Source organism: Brassica napus, chromosome A7 (assembly GCF_020379485.1).
Source record: "Brassica napus cultivar Da-Ae chromosome A7, Da-Ae, whole genome shotgun sequence".
In the NCBI taxonomy this organism is placed as follows: domain Eukaryota; kingdom Viridiplantae; phylum Streptophyta; class Magnoliopsida; order Brassicales; family Brassicaceae; genus Brassica; species Brassica napus.
Window position 1 is genome coordinate 20,795,853 of NC_063440.1, and position 17,885 is coordinate 20,813,737.

Consider the following 17,885-nt stretch of genomic DNA (forward strand, 5'->3'; position numbering starts at 1 on the left):
TGATTTTAATGGGTTTTTCATGCTTTGCTCACTTGGTCGTGGATCCCATTATGTATGTGATAATTTTTGAAAGTTTGAAAGACTTATTGATTGCACATAATTTTTTTTATGTATTTGGGATTCACTTTCGTGACATCGCAATCCCTTTTTGATAGGTTGCTTATTTTTTGACTACTCTATCTTATGTACATTTATTATAATTTTTTAGATGTGTACTCGAAAAAATAAGTACACTTTTATAATATAGATAGACAAATCATTTATGTAAAGTCTTTTCACTTACACCCGTATATACCACAATTGCGATGTTACAATCACTTCTTTTCAAAAAACGCAATATCTTCACCGCACCCCAAGATCATCATACATGTTAGTATGAGCCCATGCACAACTACACATTCATACGTGTTCATCTCTGATATCACTTGTAACACTCCTCCCGTCCATGGCATGTGAATCTGCCACACCCACTCACTCGGTATGTAGGTCCTATACCATACAACTCATTCGGTATGTAGGTCCCATACCATACAACTACTGATGCATTAATATTTTGAAAATTTTAAAATTTTGGTTATTGATTCTACAATTACCACATGATTCTACGTGCTTCGGATATTTATACGATAATGCAAATTACTTCTCTTATTCATTTTTACTATTCCAAATCAAACACACTTAACTATAAAATTATCTACAAAATGAGTTTAAAAAGATAAATTGTTATTTGGAGGCATAAATAGCTAAATCAGTTTTTTAAACCATTTCACTTCTATCATCATTTTCCACAACCTAGATATTACAGGGTTTTTTAAATACCATAAAATTATTTCAAAACTTTATTTTATTTGCAACACGGATCCATATACCTAGGCCTCGATTGGTAGAGCTAATGGCAAAGCAGTAGTAGTATGTTATAAAAGCAGTATGGTACAAAAGCAGTATGCTCTCAATAATGCAACTAATATAGTGAATTGTAGAGCAGTAAATGATTTATATAAAAAACAATCATATAAAATTAGTATATGATATATAAGTAGCTTATTTCTGAATAAATACATATATATTATATTTATAATATATATTTTTATTGAAAAAAGTGAATTATATTTAATTTAATTATATTTTAAATGTGAAATAGTTTTATTGAAAAATAAATTTAAATTTTACTTTTAAATATTTTTCAAATTTTATTTAAGTTTATTTAAAATTTTATTTTTAAAAATTAAATTTTATTTTATTTTAAAATGTTAATATTTTATTTAAGTTTATTTAAAATTTTATTTTAAAATTTTAAATTTATTTTATTTTAAAATTTTAAAATTTTATTTTTATAAAATTTTCTTCAATTGTTTTTATTTTTTCATTTAAATGTAGTTTCTGAAAAATTTAAAATGTTATTTTGAATTTTTTTTTAAATATTAAAATATAAAATTAAAATTTTATTTATAAAAATATATATATAGTTTGGGATATAATATAATTTGTGGTATTATTATATAAATGAATTCTATTAAGTTATTTTATATTTTTTTATATATTTTAAATGCAAATGCTCTACCAAAAACTTAATATGAAAACATTGGGCAGATAGCATTTGGAAAACAATTGCATCATCTAATTGCTATTAAATGTTTCTTAAAAACTTATTGATTGGATAACAACGAGCGTAATGCTTATGATAATGTTCTCCCAATCAAGCTCCTAGTAAGTATTTTACAGAGTATTAATACACGTGATTATCTTTGCTCTAAATATAGATCAAGTCAAAAGTAACTTTAATTGATGGCCACACTCCGCAGCTGCTGCAAAATAAACTTACATTTTTATTTATGTTTTTCTTTTTCAAATGTACTCAAAATCGGGATGTCTTATATTGAAACACCTGAAATCATGATTACATTTCTTTCCTTTTCATTTCTTGAATCATTTTTCTTCATTTGACCTTTCATGTGGTAAAAAGGAGAGACAGAAGTCAAAAAAAATAACATTCAAATTCAATAATTCACTGCTAATTTCTAATATGTTTCACACTCGATACCATTATTTTCATCCACATTTTGTCCATATCTATTATTACTTGCCGGTCTGATTTAATTAGATTCATTGATCTCATTCATATCGTTCTTACTAAAATCCATATAATACTGTAATAGTTAAACAATTTGTTCTAATTTTTTTTAGTTAATCGCAATAGTAAACAACTTCATCCTAACGGATAAAATTAAACAGAGGACACCATTGTTTCAAGTCAATGGTGTGGCCAAAGCCAAAGGTATTGGACTGCACATTATAAATTTCCAATTCCAGAGAGAAAGAGACAAAAAATAATCCAACTTACTATTATTATTATTAAGAGAGCTTACATAAATTATGTAGCAGAAGCAAAAATCTTCTAGATGAAAATGAATATATGATAACTATCTAACCATTTCATTAACAAGTTACAAGTGTATGATAGTAGCCAATAAGCAAAACAAAAGAATGAAATGATTTGAGAAAGTCAAAGAATTTTCTAATAGATCCAAAACTGCCAATGAAAGAGTATATTGTACACATTATAATAACACAAACTAAGCTATCTATTATCACAAAAGAATGTCAAATTATAATACAGTAATGAAATATAAACTTTCTTTTTAGTAGTTTAGTTTGGGAATTATGTAGCTTCATAAATAGTTCTTTTTTTGTTTCAAAAATAAAAGTTTGAAAAGAGCAAGTCTAAAAAAAAGTCTACTCATCTGCATATTTTATTCACAATTGACTGCTTAGTGGCTGATTCATCCTAGGATGTCTTTATAAGACGACAGACTTTCTTTTGAGAGTCTTCACCTCTCTCCACTTTCTCACTAGCCCTTTTCAAAAAAGTTTCATCATCTCCTATATATATATATATATATGTACATATTAAGAAAACCATTAACAATATAGACAGATAAAATCTTCTCAAAGAAACACAAGAAGATCCACTCTCAGAGATGAAACGAATAAGATTTTCTTGGAAGAATATATGTCTTCCCATAAGCTGCATCAACAACACAAACCAGAAGACTACATGTACAACAAACCCATCAAAGGAAAGACTTCTTCTGCTATCCAAACAAACCTCTGTCCGAAGCAGAGTCTACTTGTCGGATTTCAGCAACTCAACAATCTCACTCAACGACTTGTCAAACTCTTATCTCATAGACATTCACATCTTCACCTTTGAAGAGCTCAAAACGATCACACAAGGCTTCTCAAAGTATAATTACCTCGGTGAAGGAGGATTCGGGGAAGTCTACAAAGGGTTTGTTGATAACAGCGTCAAGACTGGTTTGAAAGCTCAGCCTGTTGCTGTTAAGGCATTGAAACGAGAAGGTGGACAAGGCCATAGAGAATGGCTGGTAATAATTTTCAACTATTATATGTCAGCTCATATGAGAATGGGATCACAAATACCAAAAATAAACGTTTCTTTGGCATTATGCAGGCTGAAGTTGTAATCCTTGGTCAGTTGAAGCATCCTAATCTTGTGAACTTGATCGGCTACTGCTGTGAGGATGATCACAGGCTTCTAGTTTACGAATACATGGAACGAGGCAATCTGGAAGACCATCTATTTCAAAGTGAGTCAAGTTAAATCATACAAGTTTAAAGAGATGCAGTTTACTAAAGATATGAGTACTGTTTGGTGCAATGCAGAGTATGGTGGAGCCTTACCTTGGTTAACAAGAGTGAATATTCTGCTTGGTGCTGCTAAAGGCCTTGACTTCCTTCACAAGGAAGAGAAACCTGTCATTTACAGAGATTTTAAGCCTTCCAATATCCTCTTGAGCTCGGTAATTCAAAAGCTTCTCTTCCTATCTTGCATCTCAATATACTTATTGTCATGTCAAATAACTTTATATCTGAAACTTTCAGGATTACAGCTCTAAGCTTTCAGATTTCGGCTTAGCCACAGATGGATCAGAGGCAGATGACGCAGACTTTACCAAAAGTGTGATGGGCACAGAAGGCTATGCTGCTCCAGAATACATCTCAGCAGGTCATTTGACGACTATGAGCGATGTGTTCAGCTTCGGTGTGGTGCTTCTGGAGATGCTAACAGCTAGAAAGGCGGTGAAGAAGTACCGGTCACAGAGAGGGAGGAACCTAGTGGAATGGGCTAGACCCATGTTAAAGGATCCCAACAAACTTGAACAGATCATAGACCCGAGTTTAGAAGGGAGATACTCGCTTGAAGGCATCAGAAAAGCAGCTGTCTTAGCGTACCAGTGCCTGAGCCACAACCCTAAGTCACGGCCTACTATGGCCACTGTCGTCAAGACCCTAGAGCGAATTTTAGACCTCAAAGACATCCAAAACGGACCGTTTGTGTACATTGTTCCAGTAGCAGGCGCAAATAAAGTTCATGACATCAAATGTAACTGATCACACAGAAGATAAATGTTTATTTTTTTTATACACGTATGTATATTAGGAGACAGTAAGTATACAGGAGAAATACACAAAAAGGTTGTGTTAGATAAATGAAAATACTATAAGGTTCGATGAAATTCTGTAGATGTTTTGATAGAAACGTTAGCTACAAGTCAATTTTCAGTTTTGTAACCACAGATGTATAAGTCTTAATTGTATGTGTGTTTCAAAAGGGATATTATTACTTGGATACTCAACATCATTATCCTAAATTGACTGTAGTTCACCAACAAAGAATTTCAGTGGTGTAAGCGTGTACTCCAAGTCAATGTTTTAGAATATGGGTACATATGCAAGCATGTTCCAAATTTCAGACAGAACAGTTTCATATACAGACAGATTAGATGACATACCTTGGTTATGAAGAAAGACTTCTTAGTCCTACCGAACCCCACTAGAAAAACAAAAACACTTTTGTGGTTGCTTATGTCACCTCTAATTTTCTACATGCCCCTGATTGACAAAACAGGGACAAGGAGCAGCTATTTGGTGGTCTTGTCTATTTTTCTAATTAAGGAGACTTCAAACGGATAACAGGTTATATGTCACTAACAAAACCGAAGCAATACAGAAACTCTCTGGATTTTGATGAGATCGGTATAACATTACAGATCTGGTACTGGCACTGGCTTTTCCATATATGTAAGAGACTCTCTGGATTTTTCACTTGAAGACAGATTCCACTTAGGTCCTAACTAAGCTCAGTAGCTACAAAATGATGTGGAAACTACACAATATATCGGGTTTGATTGAATATTGATTATTCCCTCTATCATTACACATATGATTCTTTACAGTAGGTAATGGTAGTAACACTAGAAGACAAGACACATTCCAAAAAAAAAACCTCAGGCTTGCGTAACGCCACACTGAAGCAAAAAAAGACCTCTAAAGTTAGTTCAACGTCTTATTTCTTTTCCTCCTAGGCTTCTTTTTGACTACTCGGTTTTTAGCATCCTCATCAGTTTGATCTCGTAGCCAGTCCGCATGGTACTTCTCATCGTATGGGACAACCTCCCCATCAACGAACGGCTCTCCTACAAAAAAAAAGATGCTTGATTAAGATACAAATAGTACTGCAGGTACTACTAAACATATAAAACTACAACATCTTGTCCCCAAAAGAAGCAAAACTTAAGCAGCAGCAAATGAAACCTCCATATCCACTGTCACCACCATCCACTATAAACGAATCTGGTAGAACCCATCTAACATCCGGCAGAGCTGCAAATCAAAAAAATAACCCACAGTTACAGCATTTGCCTAAGAAGATGAGTATTTTAAAAGGATATGTGTCAGTCAATACATCTTATCTTGTAAGTCAAATGTTCATGAACCCTGCAGCCAAACGCATAGTAGTACTTTGTTGAAACAGAGTATATCGATTTCTTAGCTTCCTCTTCGCTGCACACAACAAGCAACCACATTCATAATATTACCACAAAAGCTTCAATCTTTTCTCGATTGTAATGTATCTACTAGAACGAACACCACACAAACCATAACTTTTATTGATACAACATTATTTTCTTGATTAGTTTACCTCCCTAGAGCCATGGATAGCGTTCTGATAAAGCCTTGTACGATGTCGTTTCGAGGTGGGTATCCGTTGGGAGGCTTCATGAGCACCAGCCAGTGCTTGTAATCGCAGCCTTCGACTAAACTCGGCACTCGAATTAACTCGGAGCAACGAGTTGTGTCCGAGTTAACGGGAAGAGAATTTCCGGAGAACGGAAATAACGGAGTAAGTCGAAACCCGACGACGGCTGCCGTCAAGTTTGACGGCCTTCTGATGATGCTCGCCATGGGTACGGCGGAGCGTAAAGGATGAAACCTTGATGACGTTAGAACCTCCAATTCAGACAGAGTGTTACTTTGGTTCTATGTTTTTTTTTTGTCGCGGTTTTGTTTCCGGAGTCATAAACCGGTTTTATGGTTTGGTTTGGTTTGGTTCAGTTTTCCGGTTTTATAAACCCCGGTTCACACAATTTTAAAATAGCGTCTTGCCTATCAAATATCAAGCCAAGCCGAATATTAAACCTCCAAAAATTAGCAAATGCACCTAGCTTCTTCCCAGGCAATCACATGAAATTTGATTTTCATTCAAAATCAGATAGCTTATATAAAAAAACGTTTATTCAAATATGATATGACCATATCCTCCAAATACATGGAGTTAAGGTCATTAACGCCCCAGATAATAAGATTTTGGGTCTAGTTTAGCAACATTCTAATTTAACAATCGTAAATGCAACTGCAAATATTCTTGTTATTTCCGATACAAATGCCATCCATGTTGTACTTTTGAAGACAAAGCGGTGTGCATTCTTGAAAACTGCATGCCTTCCTAAGGTTCGGATTCACCCTGCATATTTTCTGTGCATTTGGCAAAGCCAAAAAAGCTAAAAGCAAATAAAAATATTTAACAAGCCTACAAATGAATTTAAGTATATTATGCAAACAAAACGAGAATAGTTCATTTGAAAATAATTAGTTGAATAGTACTTTAGCCTAAAATCTTAAAAAAAATGTGATGTACGATATTTAAACGCCATGTGATCAATATAATGCATAGCTTTTATCTAACTCGTAAAGTCATCTTATCATTTTTTTTTATGAATTAGAAAACCGTGCTTAAGTAGGGTTCCTACAAAAAGAACCTGAAGAATGATCTGACTCTTCTTAAAGAGATCAAGGGAAGATGAGCATACCAATGAAATACAAAGCATACAAATCCTTACCTGAGAGAACAAACATGGAGATGAACAGATACGAACACAAGAATTTTGTCATGACTTTTGAATAATTAGATGACTATGTTAATTAAACAATTTTTTTTATTTGATATTGAAAACGTGATAAAGAAAGAATGTTTTATATACAAGTACTAATATTGACGACACAAACATAGAGGGAATCTCTTACTAAAAAAACATTTTTAAAAATTACAAAGAAAATAAATTAATTTACAACTCGTTATGGTAAAAAATCTTACATTTTTCAATTACTGAAAGACATTTTATTGGTTTAAATTCTTAGATATCTTACATTATGTGAATAACAAACATAAATTAAATTACATTCACTCTCCTTTCATTATTTTATAACCTTTTATCCTTTGATATTTAAGATAGTAAAATAATTATATTAATTTAGTATATTATTTATAAATAATATATACCAAGTCAGTATTGAAAATAAATTACCTTAAATAAACAAATAATATTACAATATAATGATTCAATATTTAATAGAATATAATGAAATTTAAAAGCATATACTTTATATTAAAATGTAAATAATAATATTTCAATAAACTGTTAAATAATTTATTTATTACGTATAAATTGTAGATTAATAACATTAATTATATTTCTATAATGGTGTAAATATCTAGTCTAAATTTTTGGTATGATCCTATCTAATTGATCCTATAATTTTAATGTCCATTCCAAGTTATATATTTCTAATATATATATATATATATATATATATAAATACTTAGACAATTTTTGGACAAGATATTCTTACAAACCTTTTCTTAAAATCAAAAACAAATCTCCTACCAAAAATACATACAGATATCCTATGTTTTTTTCTTTTGGTCGCAGATACACATAACCTATATTTATGTAAAAGCAAAAAAATTACCATGTCTTTTTTTTGAACACTGAATATTATAGAAATTGAAACCCAACCAAAAAAATTACCATGTCTTAAATTTCAAAACCGAATTGGCTCTAAAGAACATTCAATTCTTTGTATACTCTATATAAACTCTTAAGTTGAGAAAGTATCTTTAGTCAAGTGGTTAAATGTGGTATACTCACCGGAGCTTAGTCCCTTTAAGTTGTGTTTTCTGCATTCTTTAGTTGGTTATGATTCGGGTTCGAAACCTTCAAAGTAGTACCAATTTAGGAAAAGAATAATGATAATAACTTTTCTTAACAAGTGAAAGAATTGTTTATTTTAAGTTATAAGCATTTAGCCCGAAAATTTACACATGTACACAAATCCAGCAAAACACACATGCAGACAACAAGGCAACAATTTTGGTAGCTGACAGACATTTTAAATCTAAAAACCAGATCGTCCGGTTTAAACTTTCTTTCTCCATCAAAGAGCTTAAACTTTCTATCTCCAACAAAGAACTTTTCACGTCAAGCTGGCGAAACAACAATCGGACCTAGACAAAACATTTGAAGCACAATCATCTAAGCATCCTTGGAGTATCCAAGATTCTCTATCTTCTGAAAACGTTCATTTGATATGTTCTCGGGACACAAAGACGAAGAGAACAAGTACCAATAAACAAATAGACAGCAGTGAACACAAATCCAACAATATCAACTATCTTCTGATGTACCTAAGATTGGCATGTAAATTTTGACTTAAAGATAATCAGTGAGAAAGAAACACGTATTTTCAGGGCAATCAGGGTCCATGATGGAGTACTGGTCTGCAATGTTGATGCAGCTTGGGATGCAATTTCTGGTGGCTGTGGTATAGGTGGAATATTTTCAGGGCAATCAGGGTCTTCTCTACCGAACTTCTCGGACTCTCACAGTCATGTTTCCTCAGCTCTAATGGCAGAAGCCATTGCTGTACATCGGGCGGTATCTCTTGCCGTGTTCTCAAACGTCCGATCCCTGGCAGTTCTATCCGACTCTTTGTCCCTGGTCAATTTATTGAACAAGGGCGAGACTCAACCTGAACTGTTCGGTATCATGTTTGACATCTATCACTTTATCCCTCTGTTTGATGTAATTTCTTTCCATTTTATCTCTCGAAACTTCAATGTGGAAGCCGATTTGGTGGCAAAATCAGCTTTTGCTGGGTCTGTAATGAACTCCTCTGTTGGAGCTTAGACTCCAATGAGAAATGAAATGCTTGTTTGTTCAAAAAAAAAAGAAACACGTATAACATATATATATATATATATATATATATATATATTTGAAAATAGAGTGGTAATATTTTGGATAAAAGATTAGGAGTTTTAGAGACAGAACTCCATGTTCTTCTCCATTGTCCCTTTGCGCGTAAAGTTTGGGAACTTGTTCCGAGTATGTTCAAACCCGCACTGGAGAACACAGACTCTGTTGCTTCTCTACTACAACAGTGCCGAAAGATGATATCACTTCCCCCGACGGGACTAGGCTCCACGCCTCTATACCCTTGGGTATTATGGATCCTTTGGACCAACAGGAATAAATTTCTATTTGAAGATAAAGTCTTCTCGGAACAATCCACTGTCCTGAAGATTTTGCAGGATGCTCGAGCTTGGCAGGCGGCTCAGACAAATGTCAAAACGCCTTCCTTACCACTGTGTGTGGTCCCTGCTACATCGTTACCAGCTGCTAACTCTTACACTTGGTCCTTATTTTCAGATGCAGCTTGGGAAGCTTCAACAGGGAATTGCGGAATGGGTTGGGTCCTTCGGGATACTGACAGTTCTTTTGCAGAAAGATCCTCATCTCACCGGCGCTTTGTTCCTTCGGCTCTAGTGGCTGAAGCATTGGCGGTTAAAGCGGCCTTGTCCGCTGCACTCTCCTCACATGTCAGCTGTATCCAGATACACTCTGACTCCAAGACTCTTATCTCGCTCTTGAAGACTCGAGGAAAAGATGTGGCATTGAAAGGCGTTCTCTACGACATCAGTGTGTTGGCTCGCTCTTTCACCTCTATCTCTTTTATCCATGTCTCTCGATTAGCTAATGTAGAAGCTGACTTAATTGCTAAAGCAGCTCTGTTATCCATTTCTACTTCTGCAACTTTGTAGAACTACTTCATGCTTTTAATTTAAATGTTTGTTTGAAAAAAAAAAAAGATTAGGAGATTTTTTTAAAAGAGCATTGGAGAAGGAAGAGTTGAGTAGATTGATAAAGGAAGCGGAAGAGAGAAAACATTCCAGAAATAGAAGGATTTGGTACACTAATGGAAAGGTTACGAAACAAAGAGACCTCGTCATGCTCACATTCCATGTGCTCCTAACACTTTCTTCTCTTTTTTTCTTATCCCGATGTTTTTCACTCTCACGAGTCTAGTTAAGTAAATTACTTTACAACTATTTGACCGTCAGCCAAATCGACTTAGGTTTTGATTGACAGAGCTAATGACAAAAGAGTAAAAATATGCTACTCAAATAGTATGATCTCATAAATGTATTTAAAAAATTGATTTTTAGAGCAGTAATAATTCATATAGAAAACTATAACATAAAATAAATATATAATATATAATTTGTTTGTTTCTAAATAATATATATATATATATATATCAATTCAAAAATAAAACAATGATGCATATAATTATATTAATAATATATATATATATATATATATTATTTTTATTTTTATTTACAAAAAAAAATTATATTCTAAATGTGAAAATTTGTTCTTTTTAAAATTAAATTATTTTTAATTTAATTTTCTTTTTAATTTTCAAAATATAAATTTAATTTTATTAAATTATTGAATACTATAAATAAATTATATAATTTTAAAAAAAAATTATATACATTTAAATGCAAATATTATACAAAAAATTTCATGCGAAAGTATTGGGCAAAACACATTTATAGAGCATTTGCATATTCTGAATGCTATTCTAAATGTTATACTAATCATTCTTGATTGGATAATAAGGAGCATAATGATTATGCTAATGATGCCAATCAAACTCTAACTAGTAGAGTTTTCTTTTGTTTCACAAAATGGAGTATATTTTATATTTGATTATAAACAAAATATCAATAAAATCATAACCTTCTAAATTATGTTTTCAAGCTACTAAGATAAAAATGTATTAAGGCTTCAATTTGAAATATTTTAAATATTAATATATATATATATATTATTTTAATATGTGCTTTAAAGCGTGAGATTACTTTTTTATAAGGTTTTAATTTAATGGAGAATATATTTTTTAATTTATGTTCATATGTGTAGGTCAATTCAATTTTTTTCAATAATCACATTTAGATTTGTTAAAGTTAAAATTATTGGGTTAAAAATATAATAAGATTATTTTGTTAAAGTCTTATAATGTGTTATAATGCTTAGTTGTTAATTGTTAAACTTAAATTGACATTGTGCGTCCGATTATTTATGATTTTCAAGACTTTCACTGTTGAGGAATATTTCCTTGAGCAACTTCATTTTTAAGGTTGGATGAACCTTAAATTTGAGGTTTGAAGATGGTCTTCTCCAATGATAAAATCTTAAATCTGACTTTATACAAGTATGAATAAGTTTATTCACTCGGAAAGAGGCTAGGTTTCTTAAAGATTGTAGCGTCCTCAATACATACATGGTATATATCTCTTATACTAGGTACTATGCTCCATAATTTAGCTACGTTATGGTCTTGGCTACATGGATTTTCAATTGCTGGACTGCCATGCTATTTGACCATTCATATTATAATATTGTTATCTCCAGGTAACATGGCACGTATAGAGATTCAGAAAAGGTGGTTTTATAAAAAAAGACTGTTACATAGCCAGATATTGATTCTATATATTTAAAATAAAATATTTGTAGTCAAGAAAAAACTGTAAGAATATTGCAAAAATAGCTTATTGACCCTGGTAAAATATGTTATTTATTTAAATCGACCCTTCTAAAAAGTTTGGTAGGCTCCGCCACTGCGGCTACACATACGTCTGACAATCTCCGTTTCTAATTCTGTCCGACATTGTGATCACACAAGCAATCAACTAGAGATTATAATAAGATGGTTTTACTTTTATCCATCAAACTAGCTATTTGAACCATTGTAGGATTGGTCCAAAATATGTTAAATAAACTATAAAAAGTTTGCCTAGTTTGACCATAAAATATATGTTTCTTAAGGAATAGCATGCTGACGACTTGCATGACGATCATGTGTATATAATCGACTGGTGCGTTTCTTTTGATACTTTATAGTACATCGATTATATACTTCCAGTAGTTTCATAAACTATATATATTTATAATTCAGATGCCTCACACGTGTACTGTTTAAAATCACAAAACATCTCAAAACCTCACTTTTGTTGTTAATCACGATTAGCATATGTTTAAGGCATCGTATCAACCATATTAACCACACATTCGATACAATAATGACTATTTAAGTGGTCCCTAATCCATTCATTGTCCTTATTTTCCTCCCATTTTCAGACCAATGTACCATTTATAAATTTGTATAACGCGTATTGCATGCGTGTAACAGTCAAGTCGCCACAAACACTCAGATTAGTATTTAACTTAATCTTGATTTTGCTAAAGATACTACTGTTAATTAAATAATAGTACAACCATAGGAGACCAAAGAGAAGAAGGCGAGAGAAGAAGGCGAGAGAAGAAGTTGAAGTAAAACCAAAGTTTCATGGGGACAAATAAGATATGCATGTTTCCTCCAATGATGTTAGTTCATTTGGTAAGATGAAACGCTATTGGAATTTGATAATCCCCTTTATTAATTATATTGATTCTGTGTACTGTATATAAATATTAGTTAATAATTATATTGATTCTGTGTACTGTTTATAAATACTAATAATTATTTAGATTTGTATCTATTTATTCGCCTTAGGAACAAGTGTAGAATAAATATTTTGTAACTTTGTTCCAACATAAATTATGTTGGACTTATACTCTGATTATATCGAAAGTGAGAGACTGAGAGCTCTTTGGCTAGTGCATCTGGGGCTGGTAGTGGCCGTTGAAAGTCAACCCGAACTCTTTGGTAAAAGGGTTACACATTGGAGGCACCGTAGCTCTCGCAGCATTTTATTCATTTTTTATATGATCCCTTGTAAAAATTACGAGTGCAGTAACTTATTAATAAAAGTAATTAGTTAAGGAAAAGTTTGATTTCAGACAAGTGGACACGAGTTAGAAATGATGTGGCGAATGTCTATTGCACCAGAATCAACGTGATCGGGAGTGGTGAGGTGGGCTCAAGCTTCCGACGATAAAGCGAGACTGCTTTTTTTTTGCTTTCCTTTTGTTTCCTTCCATCTTTATAACTTCTCAGTTCTTCCCACTCCTACTATGTTATTTCCATAAACATAATTAAATCCCCAATTGAAGAAGAAAGCAATAATGAGAAACTATGGATAATGGATTTATGAAAAGAAGATGTCAAGAGTTGATGCCACGAAGCAATTTAAAAAACATACAAATGATAAATATTTCAGGTTCGTGTTTTCTAATGAAAAAGGATTGTGTTTCTTATTGTTATTAATCTTATGGACTGAAACAATATTTGAATAACATGTGATTATATAAAACGGTGAATAATAAAATTACTCCGTATTGTCATTGTGTAAGATTACGAAATAACATCTAGTAGTATATCTTTCACCATGGTTTATATAGACGACATTATCCGTTTAATTCACCATGTTCTATATAGAATTTTATTTTAGGAATGATCATATCACAAAATAAAAATGTAAAATATTTAAGATATAGAGGTCATGTTAATATTGTTTAAATGATTTATTCCAAACAAATATTAAAACCATAATATTAAACGGATAATGTCTATATAAACCATGTATTATATATATACATATATATATATATATTATCAGTGTCATCCAATCATTTATGCTAATATATATAGTCCAACGGCTTAATTAGTCAAACAACTAACTCAGAAATTGATTTGGTAAGATGTCCACAAATCTTGGTCTACAAAGGTTTCGTAAGGCCATTAATAAAGTCATATAGATTCCATAATTAGTTTAATTTTCATATACTATATGGAAAGAAATATATACATCTATGTAGCTTTGTAACTCTAACGTGGCACCATAAAATGAAATATGGATGATTAGTTTGCCGTCAAACCTAAAAGATGATTGGGTAAAATGTGTTACACGTCCATAACATTATGGCTCAATTATTTGATGGAAGATAGAGATACATAATTACATTGTATAGAGACACTAAGATCTTAGAAATCCAAAGGGTGAGGGGACACTGGCATGAGTTCCTTCGTGGGGTTTGGCTTTATAAATTTCACTCTTTCTATCTGTCTCTTTCCCTCTTAGAATTTTCTGAAATTCTCTAGAATTTGATATCAGCCTTAGAATAATAGTAAACATGTCACATAATCGTTTTCTTTAAAATAAATTACGAGTGGAGCAAAAAAATTTGAAGTGCAATGAGTTTTCGTCAAGAAACCGTTTGCACAATAAGAAGTCACAAATAAAAACGACAAATTTCTTATTTCGTTTTGAAAGAATTAAAATATATGACGCTTAATTACTATCTAATATTTTGAAATAATCTTAACACTATATTCCACTCGCACAAACCCATTACAAATTGAGCATTTCAAATAACAATGGCATTAAAAATCCTGATAATGCCTTTTTTTTAGAATTGATAATGGCAATATTTGCATGCACTAATGTTAATATATATATTTGCATGCACTTAGTTAGAAAAAATAAGCCAACATACATTACCATTTATATATTTCATATGATCAGTAGAAGAAGAAAAGGTACAAATTCTACAAAAGTAACACACAAATAAACAAGATGTGTGGAAGCCTCAGTATCTTCGCGTCTACATAGTAACCACTCAATGACAAAACAAATACTTTTCTAGGGCTTCAAAGTAACTCTTTTTCTCCTTTTATAGATAGTCGAAAAAAAGAGATTTAAGACTTTATGATCATACGAAGTGCCGTTTATCTGAACTGTTATCAAAGCCGTGACGTTCTCTCCGATACAAAATCAATATTTTATAATACTAGTTAAGCGTTTTTATAATATCAATAAATTATAATACAAATTAAATACACACGTAACAATATTTCGTTGGACCTGGATCGTTTGCATGGGGATATGAGCCGTACATTGTGAGCTGTATAAAGAAGAGTGCGAGAACTGAACAGAAGTTAACCAAACAAATCCTGAGTTTATTACAAAAAAAAAAAAAAAAAAACTTTTTTCTTCTTCCTTCCGTATTGTTTTTGAAGAAGTGAATCTGGACGAAGCTTAAATTCATCAAAACAAATATATCCAAAGATCTTATTTTTGAATTCTTGCTTGTATTTAATTAAGCTTCTTGATTCACCAATAAAACGAGCTATATTTCATTTCCTTTTCACATTTTTCTCTTCCTCTTTTTCTTCGGGGTCATTAAGACATGAAGGTCCGTTTCACCACTCATGTTCATTGATCTCTCAGATGTGTCTAAAAATGAACACAAGTACTCATAAACGTTTTTTTTTTTTTTTTTTTCAGTTCTTAGGATGGATGCAGAACAAGCTACATGGGAAACAAGGGAACACTCATAGACCAAGCATATCTTCTGCTTCTTCTCGTAAGTTAAAGATTAAACACATTAGATTATAGTATTGTCTACTTATTATATGAAATAAACCTTTTTATTTACCAAAGATGTTGTCTACTTGGAATATGTGCAAAGCAGCCCCTTGTAGTCAAATGGCTCTCTGATCATTTTTGTTTGTCTTTTGTTTGTAAATCACAGATCAACCAAGAGAGGAGTTCAGCGACTGGCCTCAAGGATTACTTGCGATTGGAACTTTCGGTAGTGTGGCCAAAGAGCAAACACAAATACAAGTTGTTCAAGAAGTGATTCAAGAGGAGAATCCCTCTAACGTGCACGTGGAAGGTCAAGCTCAAGATAGAGATCAGGATCTTTCTTTCTCCGGTGATCTTGAAGATTTTACTCCCGAGGAAGTTGGGAAACTGCAAAAGGAACTGACGAAGCTCTTGACAAGAAAGACCAAGAAAAGGAAGTCAGATGTGAACAGAGAACTTGCGAATCTTCCCCTGGATAGATTCTTGAATTGCCCTTCGAGTCTTGAAGTCGACAGACGAATCAGCAACGCGATTTCTAGTGGTGGATATTCTAACGAGAACGAAGAAGACATTGAACGTACCATCAGTGTTATCTTGGGAAGATGCAAAGCTATTTCTACAGAGAGTAGCAATAAAAAGAAGAAGAGTAAGAGAGATTTGAGCAAAACCTCTGTTTCTTATCTTCTCAAGAAGATGTTTGTTTGTTCAGAAGGGTTCTCTCCTCTTCCTAACCCTAGCTTGAGAGACACGTTTCAAGAATCTAGAATGGAAAAGGTACTTCTAAAGTTCATAACACTATTTTAAATACTAATTAAAGTGTTTTTTGTTCGTGTAACTTATTATTTACACGATATATATACAGTTACTGAGGGTGATGCTACACAAGAAGATTAATGCTCAAGCTCCCTCGAAGGAAACATCAACAAAAAGATACGTGGAAGATAAGCAACAGCTTGCACTAAAGAACGAGGAAGAAGAAGGAAGAAGTAGTGATGGGAGCAAATGGGTTAAAACAGATTCTGATTGTGAGTTTCAGATCTTTTGGTTTCTTAAAAAAAATTTTGAAAAAAATGTTCAAGAATTGATTAGATCTTCTTCTTTGTTTTGGTTGCAGTCATTGTTCTTGAGATCTGATCCCATTTTTCATTCTTCATGTTACAGGTAATTAGTTAACCTCAACAATAAGTCTTTATTTCATTAATTATGCTTCTTTTGATCCTGAATCTGATATTAGATCTTATGTCTTTACAGGTAGAGAATCTCAGTGGTATCAAGACAAAAAAAATTCAAAAAAGAAGTGATCAATCAACTTTCTTTTTCTTTCAGATGAAAGTTTTTGGGTATCTATCAGTAGAGCCCATGAGTTTCTTCTGTTTTTGCATGTTTGAGTCCATAAAAAACAAACATGTTCTGGAAACTACAACATTAGAATACAGTACATGAGATTATATGGCTACATGCATGTATGTATATAAAGAGAGAATTATGTGTACATGTACGTAGTTTTGTATTTTTCAGGTGGATAACCATAGTTTATGTAAAGACTTCCTTTTTGTCTTTCTTTACACTCTGTTCTGTTCTGTAATTCTTCAGTCACTTTACACTACTAAATTTGTAATTTCTTACAAAACGTTAATATATGCTATATTTTATAAAACAATTCCCATTTATATATTAACACAAGTGACTGTATACAAATTTCATAAATGTTTGTATAATTCTATATGATAATTGTTATGAATTTATCTTTTTATAAAGTTTTGCATTAAGTCCCTAGAGTGATAACAGTTAATAAGGTTTTTAATTTATACTCTTGTAGTCTTGTTAAGTACACTGGTTCAGAAAAAACATCAACTGTAACCTATCTATAAAACCATTCTTCATGTAAATAAGACCCCTAACTTCTCAGTGGACTTACTTTAAGACATTCAGTAGGCCCAAAGAAAGGCACATTCTAAATTTTAAAAGAATGTTTTATCGTCGGTTAAACCCTCTGACTGGCTTAACTGGTCAACTACATTCATAGAATCTTCGAACATCTGGAACGATCAAGGAGCGACCTTCGAACCATCCATTGACACATCTC

General features: G+C 32.2%; 4 protein-coding genes across 6 annotated transcripts; 2 read left to right on the plus strand and 2 right to left on the minus strand.

The window, feature by feature from the left end:
• The first annotated feature begins 2,978 nt into the window (after nucleotides 1-2,978).
• LOC111200588 (putative receptor-like protein kinase At1g72540) lies at nucleotides 2,979-4,598 on the plus strand. The gene is made up of 4 exons (XM_022691803.2): nucleotides 2,979-3,386; nucleotides 3,473-3,608; nucleotides 3,685-3,821; nucleotides 3,904-4,598. Exons 1-4 carry the CDS (start codon nucleotides 2,979-2,981, stop codon nucleotides 4,411-4,413), a joined length of 1,191 nt encoding a protein of 396 aa, XP_022547524.2. The 3' UTR covers nucleotides 4,414-4,598.
• Nucleotides 4,599-5,200: 602 nt separating this feature from the next.
• Nucleotides 5,201-6,319, minus strand: LOC111202587 (multiple organellar RNA editing factor 7, mitochondrial). 2 transcript variants are annotated; one of them, XM_022695435.2, is made up of 4 exons: nucleotides 6,005-6,319; nucleotides 5,768-5,865; nucleotides 5,617-5,685; nucleotides 5,201-5,498 (listed from the first exon to the last, which is right to left on the minus strand). In XM_022695435.2, the coding sequence occupies exons 1-4, from the start codon at nucleotides 6,265-6,267 to the stop codon at nucleotides 5,356-5,358; spliced, it is 573 nt and encodes a 190-aa protein (XP_022551156.2). In that variant the 5' UTR covers nucleotides 6,268-6,319; the 3' UTR covers nucleotides 5,201-5,355. The 2 variants fall into 2 exon arrangements, with proteins under 2 accessions (XP_022551156.2, XP_022551157.2); XM_022695436.2 differs by having other exon boundaries at nucleotides 5,571-5,685.
• On the minus strand, nucleotides 5,201-7,681 carry LOC111202628 (putative defensin-like protein 162). Its single transcript, XM_048735823.1, has 5 exons — nucleotides 7,203-7,681; nucleotides 6,005-6,863; nucleotides 5,768-5,865; nucleotides 5,571-5,685; nucleotides 5,201-5,498 (listed from the first exon to the last, which is right to left on the minus strand). Exons 1-2 carry the CDS (start codon nucleotides 7,252-7,254, stop codon nucleotides 6,697-6,699), a joined length of 219 nt encoding a protein of 72 aa, XP_048591780.1. The 5' UTR covers nucleotides 7,255-7,681; the 3' UTR covers nucleotides 5,201-5,498; nucleotides 5,571-5,685; nucleotides 5,768-5,865; nucleotides 6,005-6,696.
• A 6,376-nt stretch (nucleotides 7,682-14,057) lies between these two features.
• LOC106357054 (protein LAZY 4-like) lies at nucleotides 14,058-17,459 on the plus strand. 2 transcript variants are annotated; one of them, XM_048735825.1, is made up of 6 exons: nucleotides 14,062-15,626; nucleotides 15,719-15,797; nucleotides 15,966-16,573; nucleotides 16,662-16,824; nucleotides 16,914-16,960; nucleotides 17,051-17,459. In XM_048735825.1, exons 1-5 carry the CDS (start codon nucleotides 15,621-15,623, stop codon nucleotides 16,931-16,933), a joined length of 876 nt encoding a protein of 291 aa, XP_048591782.1. In that variant the 5' UTR covers nucleotides 14,062-15,620; the 3' UTR covers nucleotides 16,934-16,960; nucleotides 17,051-17,459. The 2 variants fall into 2 exon arrangements, with proteins under 2 accessions (XP_048591781.1, XP_048591782.1); XM_048735824.1 differs by having other exon boundaries at nucleotides 14,058-15,626; nucleotides 16,662-16,960.
• Nucleotides 17,460-17,885: the final 426 nt, after the last annotated feature.

What these genes read in the sequence shown, in the direction of transcription:
- LOC111200588 (XM_022691803.2), top strand. Translation starts at nt 2,979, where the DNA reads ATGAAACGAATAAGATTTTCTTGGAAGAATATATGTCTTCCCATAAGC. An exon ending in AAGGCCATAGAGAATGGCTG is followed by an intron (nt 3,387 to 3,472) that starts GTAATAATTTTC and finishes GGCATTATGCAG; the next exon opens with GCTGAAGTTGTAATCCTTGG. An exon ending in GGAAGACCATCTATTTCAAA is followed by an intron (nt 3,609 to 3,684) that starts GTGAGTCAAGTT and finishes GGTGCAATGCAG; the next exon opens with AGTATGGTGGAGCCTTACCT.
- LOC111202587 (XM_022695435.2), bottom strand. Translation starts at nt 6,267, where the DNA reads ATGGCGAGCATCATCAGAAGGCCGTCAAACTTGACGGCAGCCGTCGTC. An exon ending in TTTGACTTACAAGATAAGAT is followed by an intron (nt 5,686 to 5,767) that starts GTATTGACTGAC and finishes TTTGATTTGCAG; the next exon opens with CTCTGCCGGATGTTAGATGG. An exon ending in TGGTGACAGTGGATATGGAG is followed by an intron (nt 5,499 to 5,616) that starts GTTTCATTTGCT and finishes TTTTTTTTGTAG; the next exon opens with GAGAGCCGTTCGTTGATGGG.
- LOC111202628 (XM_048735823.1), bottom strand. Translation starts at nt 7,254, where the DNA reads ATGACAAAATTCTTGTGTTCGTATCTGTTCATCTCCATGTTTGTTCTC. An exon ending in CTCCATGTTTGTTCTCTCAG is followed by an intron (nt 6,864 to 7,202) that starts GTAAGGATTTGT and finishes ATTTGCTTTTAG; the next exon opens with CTTTTTTGGCTTTGCCAAAT.
- LOC106357054 (XM_048735824.1), top strand. An exon ending in CATATCTTCTGCTTCTTCTC is followed by an intron (nt 15,798 to 15,965) that starts GTAAGTTAAAGA and finishes TGTAAATCACAG; the next exon opens with ATCAACCAAGAGAGGAGTTC. An exon ending in AAGAATCTAGAATGGAAAAG is followed by an intron (nt 16,574 to 16,661) that starts GTACTTCTAAAG and finishes ATATATATACAG; the next exon opens with TTACTGAGGGTGATGCTACA.